Source organism: Eublepharis macularius, chromosome 3, assembly GCF_028583425.1.
Source record: "Eublepharis macularius isolate TG4126 chromosome 3, MPM_Emac_v1.0, whole genome shotgun sequence".
In the NCBI taxonomy this organism is placed as follows: Eukaryota; Metazoa; Chordata; class Lepidosauria; order Squamata; family Eublepharidae; genus Eublepharis; species Eublepharis macularius.
In genome coordinates, this window is record NC_072792.1 from 157702910 (window position 1) to 157726679 (window position 23770).

The following is a 23770-nucleotide window of genomic DNA, read 5'->3' on the forward strand; positions in this document are numbered from 1 at the left end:
CTGTAATAAGACTTTTTTCCTGAATGTCAAAATGTCAGAATGGATTTCAAAACAATGAGATTTCATGTGTTGGAAAATTCATGTTGATGCTTTTATATTCTTTAAATTGATTGGAAATGTCTTTTTTTCCCCACCTTAGCTGTGTATTGAAAATGGATCACCACTGTCCTTGGTATGTCTTTCTCTCCCTCTCTCTGTGATATGTTCCAGTATAGAAAGAAGTAACTAACACTGCCATCCTAAAACCATTTTTCTGGGAATAAGCCTTATTCAATAGACTCATGTAGGATTTTGAATAGATCTACTTAGGATTGTTCTCTAAATTACTTTGAGTTGGATTCAACCAGCTTTTTTCACTGGTGAAAAAAGGAGGTGAAGAAGCGGATCTCTTTTGACGGCACAAATGGCTGTGCCTGGATTAAAAGCCATGTGGGGTATAATAAGGAGGGGAATTGGGTGAGTCTGAATGTAAAAGCTCGCTGGATCCTTAGGTTAGTTATGATTGATTTTGCTTTTAACAGATTACACTGAAAAACACAAGCCCAGATCTACAGTTCCCCACTATGTTAAAATTAATGGAAGTTTTCTCATCGATTTTGATAGACACAGGATGACATTCTAACAGATCTATTAATAATAATGGTATTTTGTAACAGTTCCTGTGAATGATGGCAAGAATATCTTTCAGAATGCTTAAAGTTCAAAATAAAAGTGGGTGAAGAGAACCGGGTTGTGAAAGAGCATTTATGGTAAAATACGGATTATGCACACATGCAGATGATTGCTTGTTAATTGGTAAAGGGATAGTTTTATGTCTTGATTTAAAATAAAGAGAGACCTAAGTTGTCTGACCTAAAAGATAATTTTTTTGGTTGAGGCGTTTAAGTTACTTTCAGAAAATATTTTTGCTGATAGATTAAATATGTTTAATAAAGGCCAGTTTAGGAAAGATGCCCTCTTTATGCCTAGAATAAAATCACATTTATTTGACTCAGTAATGTTTCTTTCTTTTCTAGGGTGAATAACTGCGTGGGATTTTCTAACTACAAGTTTTTCCTCTTGTTTTTATTTTACTCCCTCCTGTACTGTCTATTTGTTGCTGCTACAGTTCTACAGTATTTCATAAAATTTTGGACAGTAAGTCTTTTTGGAATAGATTATCGCAATGTATGTATATCTAATAAAACATCTAGGTTTTTCATTCATTTTCCACATCAGCTGATGCTAGTTATGTTTTAAGTAGTTAAATGTTTAATAAAATACTAATTTTTTAATAGATGGTTGTAAGATCACTGAAACTAAAACTCCTAGAGAAGTTATCTGATTAAATCTCCTTCTATGTTTTGGAAAAGCACGTTATATTTGAATGATATTTAAATTTTAAAATATTAACATTGTCCTTGTCTAATTTCAAACCGTCTCAGTCATGATCTTTGCTTGCTATTACTGACCCACAAAATTCACTTGGGTTATAGTTAATCAGTGACTAGAAGGAATATTTGATAAGGTAATAGACTGTAAGCTTGTGTAAATTTATGCTACAGCAAGTCAGATAATCTCCAAGTGTTATATGCTGCTGGCCTATGTTGTTATGCTTCTGAGAAGCATAACACAACAAAAGTAATTTCCTTTATTAATATGAGAATTTTGTAACATTGTAAAAATGAGAATTGGAATATCTAATTTCGCATCACTATTTGATTGTGTGCTCAGTTAAAAAAATCTTTGACCCAGTCTGAGTGAGAAATTTGATTTCTTAATATTTCATGCAGACCTTATTTATCCTTCTATGAGGTTAGTTAGGCAGAGAGAGAGAGAGAGAGAGAGAGAGAGAGAGAGAGAGTCACTGTCTTGCTGAAGGCCATTCAGTGCCATTTTTGGCTGAACCAAAATATAAACCTGAATGATACATTTTCAAAACCAGCATTCTGGTCCATTACTCTTGTTTACTGCTGTAACAAGTTTCCAGGGGATTTTTTCCTGAGTGTTCCTTCTTTGGGGATGCTAGTTCATTGTGTAGAAGGAAGTGTTGCCTCTGATTGAGGTGGGAAACATAACTTCCTTGCAATAGTCTTCTGTACTTCCCAAGGTTTCAACATTATTTGGGTGCACCTGAGAGGGGCAGAAACTCCCTGTGTCTCCTGAGGTGATCCATATGAAGTGTAATACCCTGTCACTGGACTTCTTTGCATGTATGCATCAGATATGCCATAGCATGGATTGTACTCCTGTTTTGTGCATGAACTATCTGGAATATGTCACAGCTGTATCATTGGATCTAATCTTGTCATATACAAAGAAATGGACCTAGCTGAGGAGACTTAGAGAGCTCATGATTGTAAAAGCATCTTTCACATTTTAATTGTTCTTGTATTTGATCTTAGACATTCCCTTCAAAGGTTTGAATACTGCTGTTTTCCTGAGAAATGTGCTTACACCTCCAAGCCAGTTTGCCACAAAATGTTACAATTTTAGGTCTGCTGTTTAAAACTGGGGGGATTTGGGGCCTGTTTTCATTAGATTTCTGTAGGAATATGGTGACACACTCGCCCATTCTCCTGTGCTGGGGCCATCATTCCCATTATCATCTGCAGAATCTAAATCTTCAGTTTAAGCTGCATACTGGTGGCCTGTCTCATATGACTATCCCAAAAACCCCCTTTTTTTTAAGCAAATTGGAAGTCTGTATAACTTAAGGCAGTGGTTTCTAAAGGCATTTCTGGAGGATCACTAAACTGGCTGTTCTCCATGTGAATAACTGAAGCTGTATAATGGGCTCCCTAGGATGTAGAAATATACAAACTTGGTAAATTACCCCTCCACAAATACCTTTAAAAACCTAGCCCAGTGAGGGATTAAAATGTTTAGAAGAGACAGAATAATGCGATCAGCTGACACCTTAAAGTAGAAAGAGAAATGAGGTTGTTCAAGCCCATGATAACTTAGAGAATCCTGGAGGGCAACCTGGGTTGGGTGGGATTTCCAAAGTGTGTGTCCCTGATTCCATGCAGACGCTTGGCTGTGTGAACCAGCCAAATATAAGGCTTTTTAAAGTTGAACTGACTTCACTGGGAAAGTAAAGCACAGATTATCAAGTGCAAGAAAAGCACAATCACAGGTAACTGATTTGTCTTTGGCTGGATTATGCATTTCACTTCAGTCTTTGATAATCTTGCAAGCAGAAGTGACCAGTCTTTTTGGGTGATGTTTGTGCACCTTGTTTGAGTTGTCATTTTCAGTTAATTTAGAAATTTGAACTACAACAGTGATGGAGGTCATACTGAGTAACAAGTAGAGAACATTATATCTGAGTAGCCACAAGCAGTAAGAAGTTAGATCTGTGAAAGAGCTCATCTAACTAAAATGCTGCTTAAATGGCTGCCTTGGTAATCTAAAGACTCATTTCCATATTCCTTGGGCTCTTGTGAATTTCTACATGTGCTGGTCATTCCTATTAGATACTTTGCTTTTCTTCCAGGAGATGACTACTTAGGATTAATTCTCTCCGTTTATCAGATATGTGTTTCAATCCAAGAAAGCTTTTACCAAAAATAGTGCTGAAATAATTTGTATGATAGCTGAAAGTCAAGTATTTTTGAAAATGACATTGCATCAGTCATTAAAATCCATATGTTCTCTAAAGCACAAGGAGATGCAAGAAGACTTTTGTGGCATCTCTGATGAGCAGTTTGGGTTAATATTTTATACCTGAAGTGCAACGTTCAGCAAAAACTAGCTGCAGTATAACATTACTCACTCATACGTTCCCTTCTGTGCCATCAAAATACTCTGATTTAAAGCTGTGTAACAAGTTTGAACTAAAGCTAGCATCATCATAGACCTTTAGAATCTTATATTTGCATTCAACAGACTTAGCGGCTTTAACAGTTCTTCAAATATGGTTTATTAGAGAGAGCAATCTCTTCATTTTAATGGTGCACCCCGAGTCCTCGCCATTAAAATTAACAACTTTTTACTTTGACTTCATTGTGCAAGCACAAGATCACCTTTACATTTTCATTCAGTGAATGCAGAATAAATCTTCTTGCCATTGGAATGCTGCACGTTTCCTTACCTTGTGCGCACACAAGCCATTAATTTTCTAACAACATTTTTACTGTTTCTGAACATCAGCGCTGAAGGGATATAGCTGTTTAATAAATTGTCTTTATTTGCACAAAGCTTTGCCGCAGGAAATCTGCTGAGAATTGTCCAAAGGTAAAAATCCAGTATTGATGCAATTTGAGCTGAATCTGTTCTTGTGTGCTTTTTTTATACATTCGTTCCCCAAAGTGAGTCACAAGGCAATCATAAAAGGATATCTATAATCCTTCATTATACATGGGAAAATGTCTATTTAGTTGAAGTTTATTATAGAGAGGCTAGGGATAGGGAAGAAATCAGTGCTGATAAACACATTGGCTGAAAACAATCCTATATTAATGACATCTTAATCTAGAAATGAAGAAGTAATTTACTTTTTTGGCTGGAAAGGTAATCTTTTAGATTATTTTTAATGTGTAACTAAACTATTAACTACATACACATCTGACTTTCTTGAATATGTATGGAAACTATTCATACAGTTTTTCTTCCATCAGATAACGTGAGTTCTCAATATACAGACCACTTTATTTAAGACACAAATCTGTGAATTGAGTCTCCTCGGATTTTTGCCCTTCATAAGGTTCGCAATATATCGGTGCATAATACTTTGGAGTTTTAAAAATATTTGTTGGAATCCATGCATGACACATCTATTTCATAAATAGTTGGAGAATTGTGTTGGTGGAGAGAAAGGGAGTACAGCCTTCTAGCGCCCTTCTTCCCTTCAACTTAGGAGGGGTTGTTGCCATGTCCTGAAAGAATTTGGAATGAAGCACTAGTCTCTCCAGGGTCCTCTTGCCCAGCCAATATTTGGAGCTCAGTTTCATTCCACATACGTAGGCAATGACTACATGGGAGAGGGAGGAACTGGGCTTTAACAACGTACATTGTTGGTGTCATCTCTTTGTCCAAATCTCTTTCCCCAACAATCAGTCTTGGGATGAAGGAGAGCTGGACCCTTCCTTTCACACTGAAGTGATTTGTGGGAGTTAGGTTTGTACTTGGTTTCCTCTATATTCAATTCCCCCCTCAATTTCTAGTGGTCAGGAAAGAAAGAAGCTAAAAAATAAAATAAAAAGTATTTGTTTCCTATCTTCCCTCCTACCCCTGTCCAGTGCCTCAGAGTTTCCCCATTGTGGAATGAATTTTCATTTTGGGTCAGACCAGCAAATATTCTAGTTTGTCAGTCTATCTCTTAACATTGGCCAGTGATACTGTACTTGGAAACTGCGTGTTTGTCCTTGGCATGTGACAGCAAAAATTATATAATAAAAGTGAAAGTTGCCCTTGTTTGAAAAGCTTGTAGCCACAGCTGGAGCTGTTCTACATGAATTTATATGGACCTCTATTAACACCATTTATGCTAACAACCTCTTTTGTCACTCTACAAATTAATTACATTCTCTAGAAAGTCTTGTATGACATTCTCATGCTTTTGAGTTCTTAAATTTTAGAAAGCTAATGGGGGTTGTAGGTTTTTTCTTTCCGTACTACTCATAGTTTCTAAAGCATTTAACAAAGGACATGATTCCTTTTTATGGTTATGTTGTCACAGAAAATATTAAACTCTGTGCCTGACAGCTATATATTAGTTACATATGGTTGAAATAAAAAGTTTCTACATGCTAAATGTTTTTGTAGCAATTCAAATATAGTGATACTTGGTTTCATTCAGAGAAGGCAGCTTTGTAAGGAACAGACTATTGATTCTTTTTCCTTCTCCTTCCCAGAATGAATTGCTAGACACACGTGCAAAATTCCACGTTCTCTTCCTTTTCTTTGTGGCTGCCATGTTTTTCATCAGCATCCTGTCACTTTTTAGCTACCACTGCTGGCTGGTCGGCAAAAACAGATCAACAATAGGTCAGTAAATACCAGGAATGTAACTTGGAAGCCGGTATTGCTGTGAGTAGGCTGTTTCAGGTCCATGACTTAAAATGAAGCTTAACTTTTAAGTCCTTATGGATGTTGTCCTTTCCAGTTGTAATACTTGATAGTGGACTGATCTGTCTTGTAATAGCTTTTTACATACTCTTTTCAGAGCTCCCCCAGTTTGTAAACTGTTTTGAAAGATTTTTTTAAAATGTGGTGTGATGTTTGTTGGAGGGGGGAAGAGTAAGGAGATTCTGCATAAAGTAATGTATAGTGTAATCCTACCTATTTGCCACTTCAGCAATACCTCACTATTTTTAAAAAGTGTGTGGTGTGTACAGGGCTTTTTTTCAGCTGGGACGTGGGGGAACGGAGTTCCGGAACTTCTTGAAAATGGTCACATGGCTGGTGGCCCTGCCTCCTGATCTCCAGACTGAGGGAAGTTTAGCGGCACAGAGGGCAATCTAAACTCCCCTCTGTCTGGAGATCAGGGGGTGGGGCCACCAGCCATGTGACCATTTTCTCCAAGGGCAACCCACTGAGTTCCACCACCTCTTTTCCCAGAAAAAAAGCCCTGGGTGTGTATACACTGTGTGTGTGTTCCACTGAGCAGAATGTGTTCCCAGTATGCCATACTAACACTAAAAAATTTAATGTTTATTAAGAAGAAGAAGAAAAAAGCAAGCTGTTCTCTCTTGCATCAAAGCTAACTGCCTCACTGCAACCAGTTTTCCAGACACCTTCATTACGATTGTCTTGTTCTCCAGCTTTTGAAGGCAGTTTGGTGCTTGCAGCACTGTAGGGGTTAAAGGGAAACTTGCTCTGAAATTGTTGTTTGTGTGCCTCCTTAATCGAAGCTCATCAGAGTCTCTTCTGAATGTTAGCTTTAGGATGGATAAACTATTAATAAATTATTCAGCCATGGTTTATTTCTGAGTATGTTTTTAAAAATCACTGATGACTAATCTTCTGGTACGGGGGGCAGGGTGGTGCTTTCTGCTAGAGGGCATTGTTTTCAGATTGCCTTATGCATGTCATTGCTAAAAACAATCCATTGGTAATAAACATTTGTCAATACAATTTGGTTATATGATTAACTGGGATAGTTAATAACTGTCCCCATCAACTGGTCAGCAGCAGTGTTAAATTTGTTGTACCTACATTCTTGACTAATGGCAGAAAAAATACTTATTAGATTAAATGGTAATAAACGTGAGGGGTCTAGTGGTTCAAAGTCAGATACAACTGTTGAGGCAGCCAAGGAAAGAGGCCATAATCCAAAATACAACCCGTAGAGCAGTGATTACCAACACAATGCCAATGGGCACCATGGTGCCTGCCAGTGGATTTCCTGGTGCCAATTTGCTGCCTTATGCAAGTTGAAAAAGTCAGGTCTGTGTAAGGCGACATCACCCTTGTGTCTTCAGGAAGCACTCTTTCAGAAATAGCTGCCTCCATTGTAAGAAGATGCTTGGCTTGTAACCTCAATATTTTGTGATTGGTCCCAGCACCTCGTGGCTGCAGTTCTGTGGCAGCACTCACTCCCTGTCCGCAAAATTCCAAAAGTGCCCACAGGCTGAACAACATTGGGGACCTTAAGGTATGCTAAAGGAATTAAGAGCAGATAGGGAGGAGACAGTATCTTATTCTTGTGGGTGGTTTGCATGAGAAACAGAAGTCAAGAAATCTCACAAATTGGTTTTTTGAAACTCCCCTAGTCAAAAACGGCTTCTCATGTTACTGCATCTGGCAGTACTGTTTAAAAGAACAACCCTCTAATAGATCTTGTGGAATCAGAGTTCACTGTGCAAAATTCTGGATTGCAACCAAGGAAAATGACCAGCTCGGTACAGAATCATATTCATGTTTTTTAATGGTGGTGATTGCAAATATGGATAGAATTTGGGAGGAAAGTCCTATTTGTTTTCTGTTATGGGCTGAAGTAAATTCTGTAACATTTGGATAACTTATAGTTCAAACACTATCACAATAACTATATCCTACCACTCATATCCACTAAACGAGGAGCCTTCCTCCAGAGAAAGAGTCTCTTCCGCTGCAGGGAGGCTCCATACTGAATAGAGTGGAGGTGTAAAACTAATTATGTTGGTAACTATCTTCTGAAGAAATAAATCTAATGTGAATGTGTCTCATGACAATGTTTCGAATGTTACCTAGTAGGCATAATTCACAAAGCTTCAATATAGGTAAATTCAACATAGATTTAATTGTTGATGAAATTTATAGTTTAACATACACTTTCTAAAATTCTGCGGCTGTTCTTACGGTGCCATCCTAAGCAGTGTTACAACTTTCTAAGCCTGTTGACATTAGTGGACTTAAAAGCATTAACTCTGCTTAGGATGGCATTGCTAATCTTCTAGAGATGTCTGTCTTTCTCTTTCACTGCTCCTTCCTTTACCACGTCCTTAATTTTTTCCCCTATATGGTTTGTGTGGTACAGAAGCTTTCCGGGCACCCATGTTTCGAAATGGACCTGACAAAAATGGCTTCTCTCTTGGATGCAGTAAAAACCTGAGAGAAGTTTTCGGAGATGAAAAAAAGTATTGGTTGTTACCTATGTTTACAAGGTAAATTCTGTTTTCTCAGCTTTAAAAATATATTGAAAGAGTAACTAACGCCTAGTTAGTTTTATGCCTAGTAGTAACATCCTAAACAGGAGCAGAAATATAAAAATTCTCTGATTTTATAAGTCTTCTAATTTTGAATTGTACATTCTCCAAACACCCTGACTGAGCACTAAATTAAATGTTTTCCTATACATAGCTGCTTTCTTCCAATATTGTTTCTGCACATAATGGAGCAGAGAATATGCTGGTTGTAGCCTTTATTACAGTACTATTGCTCTGCATCTGGCATCCTTAGACATAATTAAATGATCTCTTATGCAGAACCCACCCCCAGTTGCATCCTCTTGTGTGCACATGAAGCTGCCTTATACTGAGTCAGACCATTGGTCTTTCGGGCTTATTATTGCCTCTTCTCATTAGCAGGGGCTCTCCAGGGTCTCAGATAAAGATCTTTCCCATCTCCTATTGCCTTTTACTTGGAGGAGCCGGGGATTGAATCTGGGGCCTTCTGCATGCAAAGCAGGTGTTCTGCCACGGATCCATGGTCCTCACCTCTTGTACTCTTCAGAGGGCACTGTCATAGCATTCACACATACAAATCTAGATGGTTGCATCTTTATGCTAAAATTTTAAGAAATTCAATGACAGATTGCTGTTCTGGAGTTTAAGGCCATAATCCTGTGCACTCTTTGGAGGGACTAAACCTCATTGGATGTTGTGGGACTTAACTAGGTTGAAGCATTGGAATGAGGCTCCTTTTTTTTTGTTTGTCTCATTGGAATATGTCTAAGTATAGGCAGAACCATAGGGTTAAATGGCAAAAAAACACGGTTCCTGTGATTTCAGGAATTTAAAACAAGGTGAATCAAAATAGTTGATCATGATTAGGTATGAATCCCAGCATTTTTCATACCCTAAATAATGCATATAATTTTCTCTTCTTTAAGAAGAAAAACAGTAACCTTGATGAGGATTGTATGAGTAGCATTGTCAGAACACTAGACTGTCGAAAATCCTTGCCTCTGCTGTTTTATTAAGGGTCAATAGAAATAGCAAGTGTAACTTGCTCAATGTAAAAATGCACAAGAGGTGCCTTGTTGGATCAGACCAGTGGTCCATCTAGTCCAGCATCCCGTTTGATACACTGGACACACAGCCAGCGGTAAGCAGAAGCGTACCAAAACAGGCCATATTAGGTAAAGTCAGCAGTCCACCCAACCAAGTATAATTTCTTTGCAATAGTATTAATTGAATAGCAATAGCTAAAACCCAGTTAATTGATAAAATTGCAAATGCCTGCAATCCAAACATTCTTAAGTTTTGAAGTACCACTCTGCCCAACCTCAAGTTTACTACACATTATAACATCCATTAATTTTATGTATCTGTATCAAAATCTTTCAAGAAGAGACTTAATTTTGCATGTCTAAGGGCAAACAAGTAATGTTTTAAAAAACTAATGTGTAATAGCTTTCATAAAGTTTGTGATAATGGTGTGCAAATTACATGTTGCTAAAATGTGCTCTTTCCTTTTAATATTTACAATGCAGCCTTCTATATTGCAAAAATTATCTAATACAAGGCAGTATTCTCATTTTATGTACTATCTACCTACAGGGTGATACTCTGTCTGTATGCACTGATCCAACTGAATATGTCAATTCTTTCCTTCTCTCAAAGCACTTGAGTCTTTTTAAAAACCCATTATATGAATGAGTATTCGTGTTTTAATAATTAGTATATTAATTACATATTAACTACATGTTTATTTCATCATGCAGCCTAGGAGATGGCAGTAACTTTCCAACGCGCCTAGTGATTATGGATCCAGAGCAGCTTACTGTTTCAAGACAAAATGAACCTGCCAAAAGGTTTGGTTTTTTATACTTGTTTTTACTTTCATTTATCTCACTGTATCATTTCAGAAAGTTGGCCACAACTGGCAAACTCCTTTCTTTCTCATTCCCATAATTCCCGTTTCTGTTCCTCTCTTCCCTGCTGCTACTTCTGACATGTGGTCAGAAGTAGAAGCATCATTAAAACTACCATAAAACTGAAGCAGACCATTAAAAAGCTGTTAATAGCTCTAATTAAAAGCCTATGTTAACAGATGTGTTTTACCCTGGCGTCTAAAAGAAAGTGAAGTACGTGCCAGGTGAGCTTCAAGGGAGAGAGCATTCCAAAGGCGAGATGCCACCACAGAAAATGCCCTGTCTCTATTCACCACCTGTGATGACCAGATCAGACCCCTTCTCCAAAATCTCACCAGGTAGTTGGTCCTCCTCAATAGGTAGTTGGCCAGGTCCCTAGGAAATAAAGACTTATGTCTAAAATAGGAAAAAAATACATAGATATGTTTTTCAAACAATTGTAGATCAAATGTCTATGCCACTCTGTCTCTCATTGAAGGACTTTTGCTAAGATGAGGATCTAATAGTCACTCTCTCTATTAAAATAAAAAGGCCAGATTACCCTATTCCTCCAGCCCAGCCAGTAGCTCATAGAGTTACGGCTGGAGAATGTCCTGGTTGGCCTGGCAGCTCCCTGTTGATACTGGAATAGTACTATCTCAGGCTACATCACAGTCTTCCCTCTGGTCCTGCCACACATCTTTTAGTCTCTTCCTAAACTATCTGTGCTGCTTCTCAGGCCTTCTCCTCAATGGTAAATCCTCCCTGCCTTCTGCCTCACTCTCACTCAACTCTTGGAAGGCCATGGCTGGCAGCTTTCTTTACGGACTTCTTCCTGAAGAAGAACCAACCACCTTCCAGCTGCTCCTCTGCTGCCTCTCTTCTTTGTGCTTCTCTCAACTGCCAGGAAAGGTCAAGTTTTCTGTTTGCTCACCCTCCCGCAACTTCTATTGTCACTGAGACCCTGCAAGGCAAGGCTCTCCAAAAAAGCACAGGCCATTCGAGTCCAGGAGATAAGGAAGGCAGGAAGTTAGACATACTGAGCAGAAAGGTTTATGCTTCCACAGCCTTAAACTTTAGAATTGGCAATTATGAGGCCGTTAATGGCCTGATAGCAACTTTTCTTATGGGAAAAGATTGGCTCATATAAAAGCCTAATCCGAGATTAAACAAATCCCGCAAGGAGATCAACAAACTAATACAGCCAGACATATTGGGGACTGTTCTTTCAGAGCTATGGCCTCTGTGATTGTAATTCATAGACATGCCTTCAGGAGCATGTCTTTCAAACATCTGCAGCTGGCCTGCACATGCATAGTTCCCATGTGTGCCTGCACAGAACACTTGGATGAACAACTATTACAGATGAGTGCAACCCTGTTTTCTTATTGGTTCTGGAATCCAGACTTTAGGAGCCCCCTCAAAGCATCCTTCTTAATTGAAAACCAATTCTGAGCTTGAAGGTTCTTCTTTAGTGACCTTTTAACCTCCCCTTGGCAACAGTCATTTGCCTCACCAACTGAAAATATGCTTGAACAATTTGAAACCTTCCTGCTATCCCATTACAGAACCTCTATACATAATCAAACAACAACAAAATATATTCTTAAATTATTACAAATGTTTTTTCTTTGTGGAAATCTCATTTCTCACACAACCCACCTCACCTCTGAAGGCAGGGGCACAGAGAGCAGGGCTTGAAAAGCAGATCTTAGCTGGCAGGCTGGATAGTATGCTTCCTTTTTAGCCCCGCCCCTTGCCCTCACTGTTCATCATTTCCTATCTACCTTCAGATGGATCTCTCTCAGTTGCTTCCCCTAATTTTTGTGTTGATATCAGTACGAATCAATACCAGTAGCTTCACCACAGAACCCCATGGCTTCTGATAATACAGTTGATTTTATGGAAGCTTATTTCATGTTGGAATGGATTGGAATCTAGTAGACATATTAGCAGCAGTTTTCTCTTTTATAAAGTAAGAGAAAAAGGGATTGACTTATATTAGAGTGGAAAGAAGAATATATAAAGGTACTAGAACACTATCCCCTAAATTATTTTATCTCTTCTATTTTTATGGTGGGAAAGATCAAAAGACAAATAAAACATGTACTATAATGCCTCTAGGGAGGCTGAGAAACTTGACTAGAAAATTGGGGTTAATAATTATCAACTAATTAGAAAATATAATGTGGAAAAGGAATTGTATCATCTGTTGGATCTGTTTTATGACTTGGACACAGAAAACCTGAGTTACATAAATTTCAGCATGGAAGTGTAAAAGGTAAATGTATTATTTGTTTATGTTATACCCCACCTTTCTCCCCACTGGGGCCCCAAAGCAGCTTACAGCATTCTCCTCTCCTCCATTTTGCCTCACAACATCCCTGTGAGATAGATTAAGTGGAATGTGTGTCATCCAGCAAGTTTGCGTTGCACTCAAACCTGGGTCTCTGAGATCCTAGTCCAGCACTCTTACCTCTACACCACACGGGGTCTTCTGACATTGGAGTCATGGTCTTGGAAAAAGAAAAGAAATTTGTAAGTGTAGGCATCTTTGGTCAGATTTACAGCAGAAGCTCAATTAAAAACACCGTGTGTATTTTTCTAAGGCCATTTTTTTCCTCCTCCTTGACTCCTCCAGACCAAATTAGCCATCTTTCCAGCCCTCTATTCTGACTGGATAAATCCTTGCACATTCTTTTTGTTTCTCACCCAGGCACTCACAGTTCTCTTGTGTGCCCATGAGACAGACTGGGAATTTAATCTATAATACCTGATATGTAGTTTTCTTCCAAATTCAAGGATATTTATTTAAAGAAAGGTTTTGAAGGGTAAACCATTGGTGTGGTAGAACTCAACCTCTGACAGCACTTCTGCTTTCCAGCTCTGGCCCCAGTCAGCCGTTTCCTACTAGACCACTCAGCGAGTCCCAGAATCGATTGCTAGCCAATGAAAACCAGTGGACAGAAGTCAACTCAGAAGAAGAAAATGTTAAATCAGGTATTGAATGTTAAGAGAGTAAAATGTCTTGGTGTGTGCGTGTGTAAAGGTAAAGTGCTCTCAAGTTGCAGCTGACTTAAGAGGACTCTGTGGGGTTTTCAGGGCAAGAGATGTTCAGAGGTGATTTGACATCGATTGCCTCTGCATAGTGACCCTGGACTTCCTTAGTGGTCTCCCATGGCTAGCATGGGCCGTCCAGGTCCTGCTATAGAACTGAAAAGTTCCAATAAGCTGACTATTTATTTATTTTATTAAATTTATATCCTGCTCTCCTCACAAGTGTGCTCAGAGCAGAATATAAATTTAATAAATTTTATAAAAATTATTAGAAATGTAGAGCTCTTGCACAAGCAGAAACACAAGAGATCACAAATAGCCTTTCGACAAAGTCAACTTGACGATATCTCATCTTGCCTTTCCATTTGTGCAAGACAAAGCACAAGGTATATTTCAGCCACCACCACCCCTCTAAATTTGACCATAAAAACCGCATCAAATAGCCTTTTGATTTTTGTTTTATGGGAGCACTGCTTCAGAATAAAAAATTGGCACTTGATCTTACAAAAGGTCTTGCACAAACAGAACTGCATTCCAGTATCACATGTTAGAATCCAACGCAATGTTCTGGTTTTCTTTTTAATTCTTGTAAGGATTTAGTTTTTGACAGAGGAGAATTTTTATCTTATACAAATTAATATAAGCAAAGAATTCAGGTACAGGTTTTAATTTTTTTATTCTTTTATCATGTAAATTGTGCTTTATGCTGTGTTTTTTTTTCTATTTTGATGTAGATGTTAAAAAGCATATTATAGTTACATTGGAAAGCTGATCATGGCTTCCCTATCCAACCCTCACAAGAAGAGGAAAAAATGGTAAGATATATAAAATAATTTCTACTGAAAAATAATAATTAATCTTGGCCTCACAAAGAAATAAAATTATTTTGAGTGGAAAAAATCTTAAAGAAATGTGACTAATTAATAGAGGTGGGCAAGAATATTTTGACCCAGAGAAGATTGTCCTCTGTCCATTATTTTTCTTAGACAGGCTAAAGTGCAGTTCAGCCATATCTCCACACCTTGGGTTCTCATCCTCTTCCCCTCTCACACCACATTCCATCCGTTCCTATTTCGCAGCAAGTCATAGTTTGCCATTACATCCAAACCTGCAAACGCAGGTTTCCAAGTCATCCCAAACCAGAATTGCAAACCATGGTGTGATTATGCTGTGAAAGCCAAGTACATGCCATAATTTTCCAGTTCTTGGGGAATGTGCAAATTTGCACGTAGGAGTGGAGGGAGGAGGAGGAGTGAAAGTATAAACTAGCTGAGGCTTATTTGTGTAACACCAATCCAAAGGTTAGTGTTGCGTGTGAAGCAAGCCACAGTCTCCTTTTACCATTGTACACTTAGCTTAATCTAATGTAGACTCAGACCTGGAGCTTGTTTTTAGTACTGGAGCTCCACCTTAGAAGAAGTACCTCCAAACATGTGGATAATGCTTCTTCCTTAATATGGAGCCCCCATGCAGCTGGAATTGGGAAAAAGAGTTTCCAGGTCGCCTTGAGGCATTCTTATTCACTCTTGACAAATCAAGCAGTAGCAATAGATCTGTCACAGAAGTAGATTTAAAGCTGCAGACTTCAGCAAGGAACATTCAGGAAGACAAGACTGAATTGTTCTCAAATGACAATCATGGAGCGTAAACAGCTTCTGTCTGGATAGAAATTAGTTTCTAATGCAATTGCTAGCTTGCCAGACTGAGACTTGAGTGGGTAGAAAGCAGGTGGTGGCATAGGACCATGTGTGCTCAGTATTTTTTGCAATCCTTCCTTTAATGTGGGTAGCAGTTACATAGAAATTTGCATAGATTTGAGGGTGAGTTATGTAGCTTGGACTTGTCCGCTTTTCCATCTCTCTGTCGGTATGCTTATCCCATATGGCACTTAAAACTAATTTTAATTTTTCTTCCAAATAGGTTTCTACAATACATTCGTGCTTGGATATTAATTAATTTTGTATGGAAGACACTGATATATCAATGGAACAGTGCAAGCATGTTAACAGGATATGAAAAACGAAATCCTTGTACAGTGTACAATGGATTTTTATAAGCACTACTACAGAGTGGGAAGTATGACTGATGCCTTAAGATTCTTGATGTGCATTTTGCAACATGGACAAGCCACTGCAAAAGGGCCAAATTCTGAAATGCCCTGCAAGGGTGCGCAAAAGTCAAAATGCAGAAACTATGCATTCCAGCTGCATTACAATGGAGGGGACTAATTCTGCAAAAATCATGTGAGAGACAGTGCTATGCCAGCATTTTGCAGGAATTATTTTCATAGCAGGTCTCTAGGAGAAGTGGGGGGAGAGAGAGAAGTAGGTACAGTAGACAACCATGGAATATGGCCATTAAAACTGCACAGTACAGCTATGTGTGACTCAAATACAACCTGGTGGACGTGTGGCATGGTGCAGTTTTGTTTCCTTCACCACCATTATCAAAGAACTAGAGGAATTGGTAAGTGTCACAAAGCAGCCTACCCTACATCCTGGCTTTTTAGTCCAGTCTAATATTGAAGTTCTTTTTCTTCAGACTTGCTTTTTTGTAATACGATACAGAAACAAGGTTAACTTGTTGCTTGTTTATTTCAGAATTAGGCCCACTGTCAGCTTGGTTCATTAGACTGGAGAATTAGTTTCCTGGTTTTCATTTGTTTTGTTTTTAAAAGCCAATATTTTCATTTCTTCACTGTTTGGTGTAAGCCATGTAATTCACTTAACCCCGTGTAGGTATGTTTAAAGTAATATTTTTACTAGGTCTTCCTGGTTGACACTCCTAAAATACAGATCCCATCGAAAGCCAATAGGTAATATGTACTGACATTTCTTTCAGGCCAAGTCCAGGGGACTATCCATTTATTTCCTTTAAGAGAAGGGAAGCATGTTTATAGGATCTGCTGTGGGGATGGATTCCACAAGGATCTTTCCCAGGAGTATTACTCAAATACAGTAGGGAAGATGACATACAAGGGAAGAGGTTTATCTCACACTCAAATGAGGCTGCTTTGTTTCCTGGGATTCTGAAGCCACCACCCTTTCCAACAATCTCACTGATTCTGGGCTTTGTCCTTGGGCACAAATCCTTATCTGTGCAAGTAATATAATGTAACAGGAACATAATTGTGATGATCTGTTCACTAAAGTCACTGAGATATTCGAAGCATGACTGGCGAAGGTGGGGAGGACATTTATTTATCTAGATATCCTATCTTGAGCACACCATACAGCTCCTAAATTAATTTTAAAACGTACAAAATTCCATTCTAAAAGTAACAAGATAAGTTATTTAATCTCTGAACCCTAGCAAAAGCTAAATCAAATAAGAAAGTCACACAGATTTACCAGGAGTTTTTCTGGGAATTTGTCTTGCATATCATAGGACAAGAAAGGGCAACAGTATGCAGATCTAAGCTGTTAAAGGCAGCTTAGTTCAAAACTAGTGTGGATTGTGTCTGGAAAGCTACAGGAAACTACTGCAGAAATTGAAGCGCGAGTGTAACGCTCTCAACCAGCAAGCTTTTTGCGTTCAGCTGACAAGCTACCTTCAGATGTCATGACAAGCTGCAGTTAAACTGTGATTGGACACAACCAAAGTTTGTTGCTGTATTTACATGCACTCAAACTGACACAAGCAGGATTTGTGCGGAGTAAACAAATTCCAGTTCAGTTTTGGTGACCCAATGAACTGGAGCTTGATCAGGCCAGAAAGTAAACTTTCCATGCACTACAGGTGTGAGCAACAAACCTGTGTTACTGCCCAATCAGTTTAACCTGCAATTTTATAGCCACCCAGTAGTTTTCTGAGCCAACCCAATAGCAAGTATGTGAGTATGCAGGTTTCAGTTTTGGAAAATGTAAGTTATTAGATTCATGTCTCCCTTTTACCAGGCACAATGAGAAGAAAAAACTTGTGTACATTTTAACGATAGACTTGGGGGTACATTAAGGCCTTCATCTTTTGAGACGTCCCTGTTCTACCTCTCCTTCCCTCCACCCCTTTAGCAGTTGCTAACTCCATAGGCTATTCATTTTTAGCTTCTTTTTCCCAATTGTTTTTACTATTTCTGCTTCAGATAAAACAGGAAAGAAAAACGACTTGACTTTCTTTCAGGATTTAACTGTAAAGTTGGTATTAAAAGGCATTGTGGTGATATAAACAAACACGGTATTAAAAAGAGGTTATAAAAATAAGTGTTAGCTTGCTCTTACTTGTTCAACCTTCATAGACTCTAGATGAATTGCAGCACCTTGGCTAGACCCAAAAATGAGACTATGTAGATTACTAGGCCACTGACTGTGCCTTAGTCCAGACCTGCAAATGTCATATACAGTAATGGGAGGAGAGAGAACATAGACTTCTGCAGTAAGCTTTGTTTTCTTTTACTATCCTAACTGCTTGCCTGTCCATTGCCATCCTTAAGCAAAGCTTGTTAGGGAGGAGCTCAGTAGCCTTCAAACCCAACTTCATGATCATGTAAGAATTTCTAAAAAATCCTATTAGCAACAACAGGCTACTATTTCTAGGATTTGGATCACTAACTGAAGTTTCTGATTCATTCTTTGTCATACATCATCAAAATTCAAATGGTAGTGCTCTGAGTAAATAGGAGCAGTTGCTTTGCTCCTGAATCTGCAAATGCAGGTAGCGGTCATGTGGCACCTTTAGGATAAAAAATTTATCATAATTTTTTGAGCCGGCTTTTGTCAAATGTATGAAGTAGGCTGTTACTGGGAAGACTGTGCCCTGAGTTTTTTTTTTTCTGCAACAGAATCTGAAAAGAAATTAGCAGCTCAGTAACATCTCCCAATTGCTTTCATTTCAGTAATATAAAATGTTTCTCCAGCAGGATCCACCCTAGTATTTTCATTTTTCCTTCAAATTGGCATAACTACACACAGGGCCAGTGTCAGCATACCCTTAGGTGGGGCATCTACCAGAGCCCACACATTTCTGCTACCCACTTGCACATTGTTCCTCCACCCGCTTGTTACGAACATTCCACATCTTACGCTGCTGTCTGTCTTGGTTGCCCGGCACCACCTGGGAACAACATGTGGGTGATGCAAACAGTGGTCTTTATGGTCACAGCTGTGGCACTCCCAGTTGCACACACTGCCCAGTGCTGTGGAGAAAAAGGCCTGCAGGTGGCTGTGAGCATTGGCAGTGGGAGGGGGTCATGAGCAGGCAGGGGAAGGATTCACAGGCAGGTGGGGAGACAGCAAGAGAGGTGGTGCTGGTGGTGGGCAAAGGAGGAGAGGGTGGTCCCTGAGTAATCTCGCTGTCCAGGGCCTCTCAAAACCCAGAACTGGCCCTAAACACACAAAATCTCTTAACGGCCTATCCCCAAACCACATAAAATTAGTATGTTTTGATACTCAGACCTCTTAAGTCTGAAAACAGCACTAAAGTGGCTTAAGCACATATACACCACATCTTGAGTAACTTGTAGCTTGTGATCAACATTCAGTTGTTCAACATGCAGTTTAGCTTAAAACAAATTAATTATGCTTCTGAAGCCTGCCTTGAGAGGGTGTCTGTGTATCTTCTAGAATACAAGTATGAAATGTAGAAGGTGTCGCCTTTCTCTTCCCACAGAGCTCTGACATTCCAGTCCCCTCTTTCCAAGGAAGAGTTGAAACACCTGTGCTGTGAGGCATGACAGCAGTGACCTCAAAGCTGGATACTGGCTTTGTAGCGGCGTCTCATCCCATTTTGATACGTACATTTCCCCCTATTATACGGCTATTTGAAGCACTATAAAATAATAACTAAAATAGAGCTTTTTTGGTATCAAGATACAAATTCGGAAGGCAAAAATCTGATAAATTCTCTTGTGTGTAATTATATTCTAATAATGATGTTCTTATGGAAAAGAGTAAAAAGAAGAAATTTGGCTCACTTTCCAAATCTTAATGTATCATGTGGAGATTTATATGAAATAGCATTTTTGTAGGTTGTAAAATGAATTGTGAAAAAGAAACCTGTTAAAATGTGGGAGAAGGTACAACAGGATATGTTGACTTTGTGAGCTGTCAAACCATACCCACACAGCTGCTTAGAAGACAGAATTTAAAGGGATGTTTAACTCTTTCCTCCCTTGCCACTTAAATAAATGTTGAACAGGTTGTCTGCCCTTAGTACTAACATCTGTCATGGTTGTTGGGGGTTTTCCGGGCTGTATTGCCGTGGTCTTGGCATTGTAGTTCCTGACGTTTCGCCAGCAGCTGTGGCTGGCATCTTCAGAGGTGTAGCACCAAAAGACAGAGATCTCTCAGTGTCACAGTGTGGAAAAGATGTAGGTCATTTGTATCTACTGATGTAGGTCATTTGTAGATACAAATGACCTACATCTTTTCCACACTGTGACACTGAGAGATCTCTGTCTTTTGGTGCTACACCTCTGAAGATGCCAGCCACAGCTGCTGGCGAAACGTCAGGAACTACAATGCCAAGACCACGGCAATACAGCCCGGAAAACCCCCAACAACCATCGTTCTCCGGCCGTGAAAGCCTTCGACAATACATCGAACATCTGTCATGTTCCTCAGATGCTGGGATTTGACCCCATTCCCTGCACAAAAGGTTCAGTGCTTTGGCTTAAGTGCAATGAGGAAAGCTCTTTTGTGGAACATAAAAAAGTTCTTTAGGGCACATAGGAATGGAGAGAGAATGACGCTGCTGCTGCTTTCTTACGTCCCATAGTAAGGCCTGCAGAGTAGTCTTACACCAACTAAGAGCTGTAGCAAAAGGACTTCCTCTAATATGGTGGTGCTGTCCTGCTCTGCCTTTCTTAGAATGCCTCAGCCTTGTACCTCAGTAGTTTCTCATAGGGAGAGGATGGGACTAAATCTTGGGAGCCAAATTATACATGTATGAGTTGTGCTTGCCAATAGGTCAACAACGGTAAATTTCTTTTTGTACTATGGTATTACGTATGCAGATTACATAAAAGGAGTGGGTAACAGGGTTCTCTTTGTAACATGTACATAGGAATAAAGGTCCACATGCACTTTTATGAATGTTAGGTGTCCAGATTATCAATATTACGCATTCATCTTTTTTCTGTCTTGTCAGGATCACTTAAAACTACAGTATGAATGTTTAATATTTTAGATTGTTCTGCACGCCTTAAACCGCTTTGAAAAGATCCCATTAACTGGTGAAATTACCAAACTACTTGTGTATTAGATCAACACTGGACTCTTGAAAAAGGGGGAAAGATATCCAAATTGTAATTACTTAGTTCATGAACACCTTACCAGTAACGTTAACTGATACCAAAGAGTAATGTGTAAAGTTTTGTTATATTGAAATACATGTTTATAGGTTTTCAGTCTTCAACGTATGTTTCTGGTGAATAAGGCTAGCATCAACAGAGTGCTTTGAGGATCAGACAATATATATTTAGAAAACAGTGTGTAGTATGAACACTTTCAACATTAGTAGGTATTTTCTGACAGCCTTGAGAAACCCCCCCTTCTCAGTTCAGTGACCGTTGAGCTCCATTTCTGTTGAAAGTATTGTCAAAAGTCCAAGAGACTTTTTATGAGATGCCAGCCATAATACAGTAAGTGAAGTTGAATCCTAGCTACTTGTATTCTCTTGCATCAATCTAAAAGTCCAGTTTATTTTACAGATATTACTTGAATGTTAAAAGAAGTCTGATCATGTTTACAAAATTACTTTCAGATGAAAACAGTGAGATGAATGCGTGGTAATCTGGTGATATGTTAAGACATTGTCAGGATCCTCTTTTTCTTGACACCAAAGAGCTAGTAGCCTCCACATTTTATATGGTTTATATTGTGTTGCAATTATAGGATAACACCAAGACTGGTCTCTAGTACGTGGTTTAAGGATTACAACTTTTACTGCAGTCCTAAATCCCTTTATTTGGAACTTTAGAAGTCAATACAGCTGACTGTCAAGTTTAGGACTGAAGGTGTAGCAAGTAGATAATTGCTGCCCACTGCTCCATCACTCCCCCCAATGTAAATTCCATGGCCGTAGAATGAACATCCCTGGTTTATCTCTGGGACTGCTTCAACCTGCGTGTTTACCAGTGCATATGTCAGATGCAATACATTGCACTGTATTCCTGATAAGGTGTCTGCAAGTATTTTATTTAACGATCAGTATCTTAATTGTACTAAGTAAAGTTGCAAGTATTTAAATTGTGAAGTTAGAGGAGGATACATGTGAATAACATCTTTTTATGTTGCCTATAGGAATATTCCTATGCACAAAAACATTGCAATTACTTGTTTAATACTTCAAAGTGACTTTTTAAATGGGATTTTATAAATACACAAGTACAGAGATCAATTTGCCTGAAATTTTCTTATTTTTGATTGTACCTTGAAATGTCTTCATGTTTTCCACCAATGTAATAATTTTAGATCATGTCGAATATTTTGTAAATCAAAGTGCAGACTTCCATTCATATCTTATTTGTAACTCATGATCAAGGAAAAATGCATAATCTAAACCCTTCTTTGCCAAAGTGGTGATATATTAATGGATTATGACACAATGAATGCAAACAAAACTAAATAAATACCTTGAAAATATGTTGTTTTATGTATCATGTTTCTCAGCACTGGATGTGGGAAAGATAAATTTGGGATCCTGTGGTCTGAAAGCCCAATTTAAATAAATAATAGCAACACCCAGAGGGAGTTGATAGAGCTGAAGGATGCACCAACATGGCTGGAATGGATCAGCAGGACAAGAGGTTATGACAAGAGTTTTTTTTGGGTTCGTACAAAGGCTGACCATTGATGTGAGATTTCCCATCTTGGATGAGGTTACACTCCCTGAAGTCAGGTTAGGAATACTTAACGAGTACTGCTTGATAAAGCAGTCAGAAAGCTGGGTGGCTGCGGTGGCTCAGTGTGGTTGCCAAGCTTCAACTGGTGCATCAGCTGCAGCCGTTCTTGGTTCGGTCAGATCTAGCCATAGTGAGCCACGCCTTAGTTATATCTTGATTGGACTATTGCAATGCCCTCTACTCAGTGTCACCCTTGAAGATGGTTCGGAAGCCACGGCTGGATTGGTCAGGGCCAGCTATTGGAAACATGCAACCCCAACATTATAGCAATTACGCTGGCTATCAATCCACTCTAGTGCCAAATTCAAGGTGCTGGTTGTCATTTAAAGCCCTACATGGCTTATATCTGAAGGACTGTCTTCTCCCATACTTTCCTGCCCCTAAGTTAAGATCACAGGGAAAGGTACTCCTGACGGTCCCATCAAAGAAGCTTAGTTGGTAGATACATGAAAGAGGGCTTTACTGGTGACAGTACCACAACTGAAGAACAGTCTCTCCAGAGAGATGTGCCTGGCCCTGTCACACTCTAGCTTCAGGAGGCAGTTGAAGACTGTTTTATTTATGACAGTTTTAAGTGTATTTTAACTGTTTTTGATTTTTACATTGTAAGCCACCTTGAGCACCTTTGGAGGAAAGGCAGCAAATGTTTTAAATAAATCAATCCAGTGAGCAGTACAAATAAAGTGGTATGGGGGACAATTAATGATCCTTCTAAATAAGCTGTAATCCATTGAAACTAGTAGGCACCCAGTATGAGACAAAGGAAGCACTTGACAAAGCTCAACCAATCTATAAATGTTGTGATGCAAGCCTAACAGCAGCATTGAGAATTCAGAAGAATATATAAAGAATAGATCCAATAGCTGGTAGCTCAATACAAAAAAACACTAGTTTCAGAATATTACTGGCTGCTGATGCTTAATAGAATTAGTGCTTATCCCCAAATGAAATAACCCTAGGTAAATGAGTGAGACTTCTCATGCTTATCTTTTATTGCCTTCAGCATCTCCTCCACTGTCAATGTTTTGTAAAATCTTTGGGGTAGGACATGTTTTTTTTTAACTGTATGTACATTAGTGGTAATGTGTCAGGGCTTGCGGTGGGCACTGCTGGGCGGGGCACCGCCGTGCCTAGTCCTGATGTCAAAGGGGTGACAGGGATATTGCAGGACCCTGCTCTGTGGATGGAGGGGCTGTATACCTCACCCAGACTCCCTCTCAATCCACTCGCTGGCCTGCTCAACCTGTTCCCATCATCCCGCTCGATCTCCTCCATCAGCTCTCCTCACCTTCTTTCACTCTCGCTTTGCTCTCCTCCAACTACACTCCATTGCTCCTACACAACCCACCCCGCCCTGTGGGTGGACTCTCCTTATATCCTACCCCTCATTCCAG

At 39.2% G+C, this 23770-nt stretch overlaps 1 protein-coding gene across 1 annotated transcript in view; it reads left to right on the plus strand.

The window, feature by feature from the left end:
- The window catches only part of ZDHHC20 (zinc finger DHHC-type palmitoyltransferase 20), a 47812-nt gene extending 28134 nt beyond the window's left edge, over positions 1–19678 (plus strand). Inside the window, exons 6-13 of the mRNA XM_054973753.1 lie at positions 140–172; positions 1017–1137; positions 5838–5970; positions 8444–8570; positions 10352–10441; positions 13365–13480; positions 14272–14352; positions 15458–19678. Coding sequence (XP_054829728.1) covers positions 140–172; positions 1017–1137; positions 5838–5970; positions 8444–8570; positions 10352–10441; positions 13365–13480; positions 14272–14309 — 658 coding nt within the window. The 3' untranslated portion in view covers positions 14310–14352; positions 15458–19678. The remainder of the gene's footprint in view (positions 1–139; positions 173–1016; positions 1138–5837; positions 5971–8443; positions 8571–10351; positions 10442–13364; positions 13481–14271; positions 14353–15457) is intronic.
- Positions 19679–23770: the final 4092 nt, after the last annotated feature.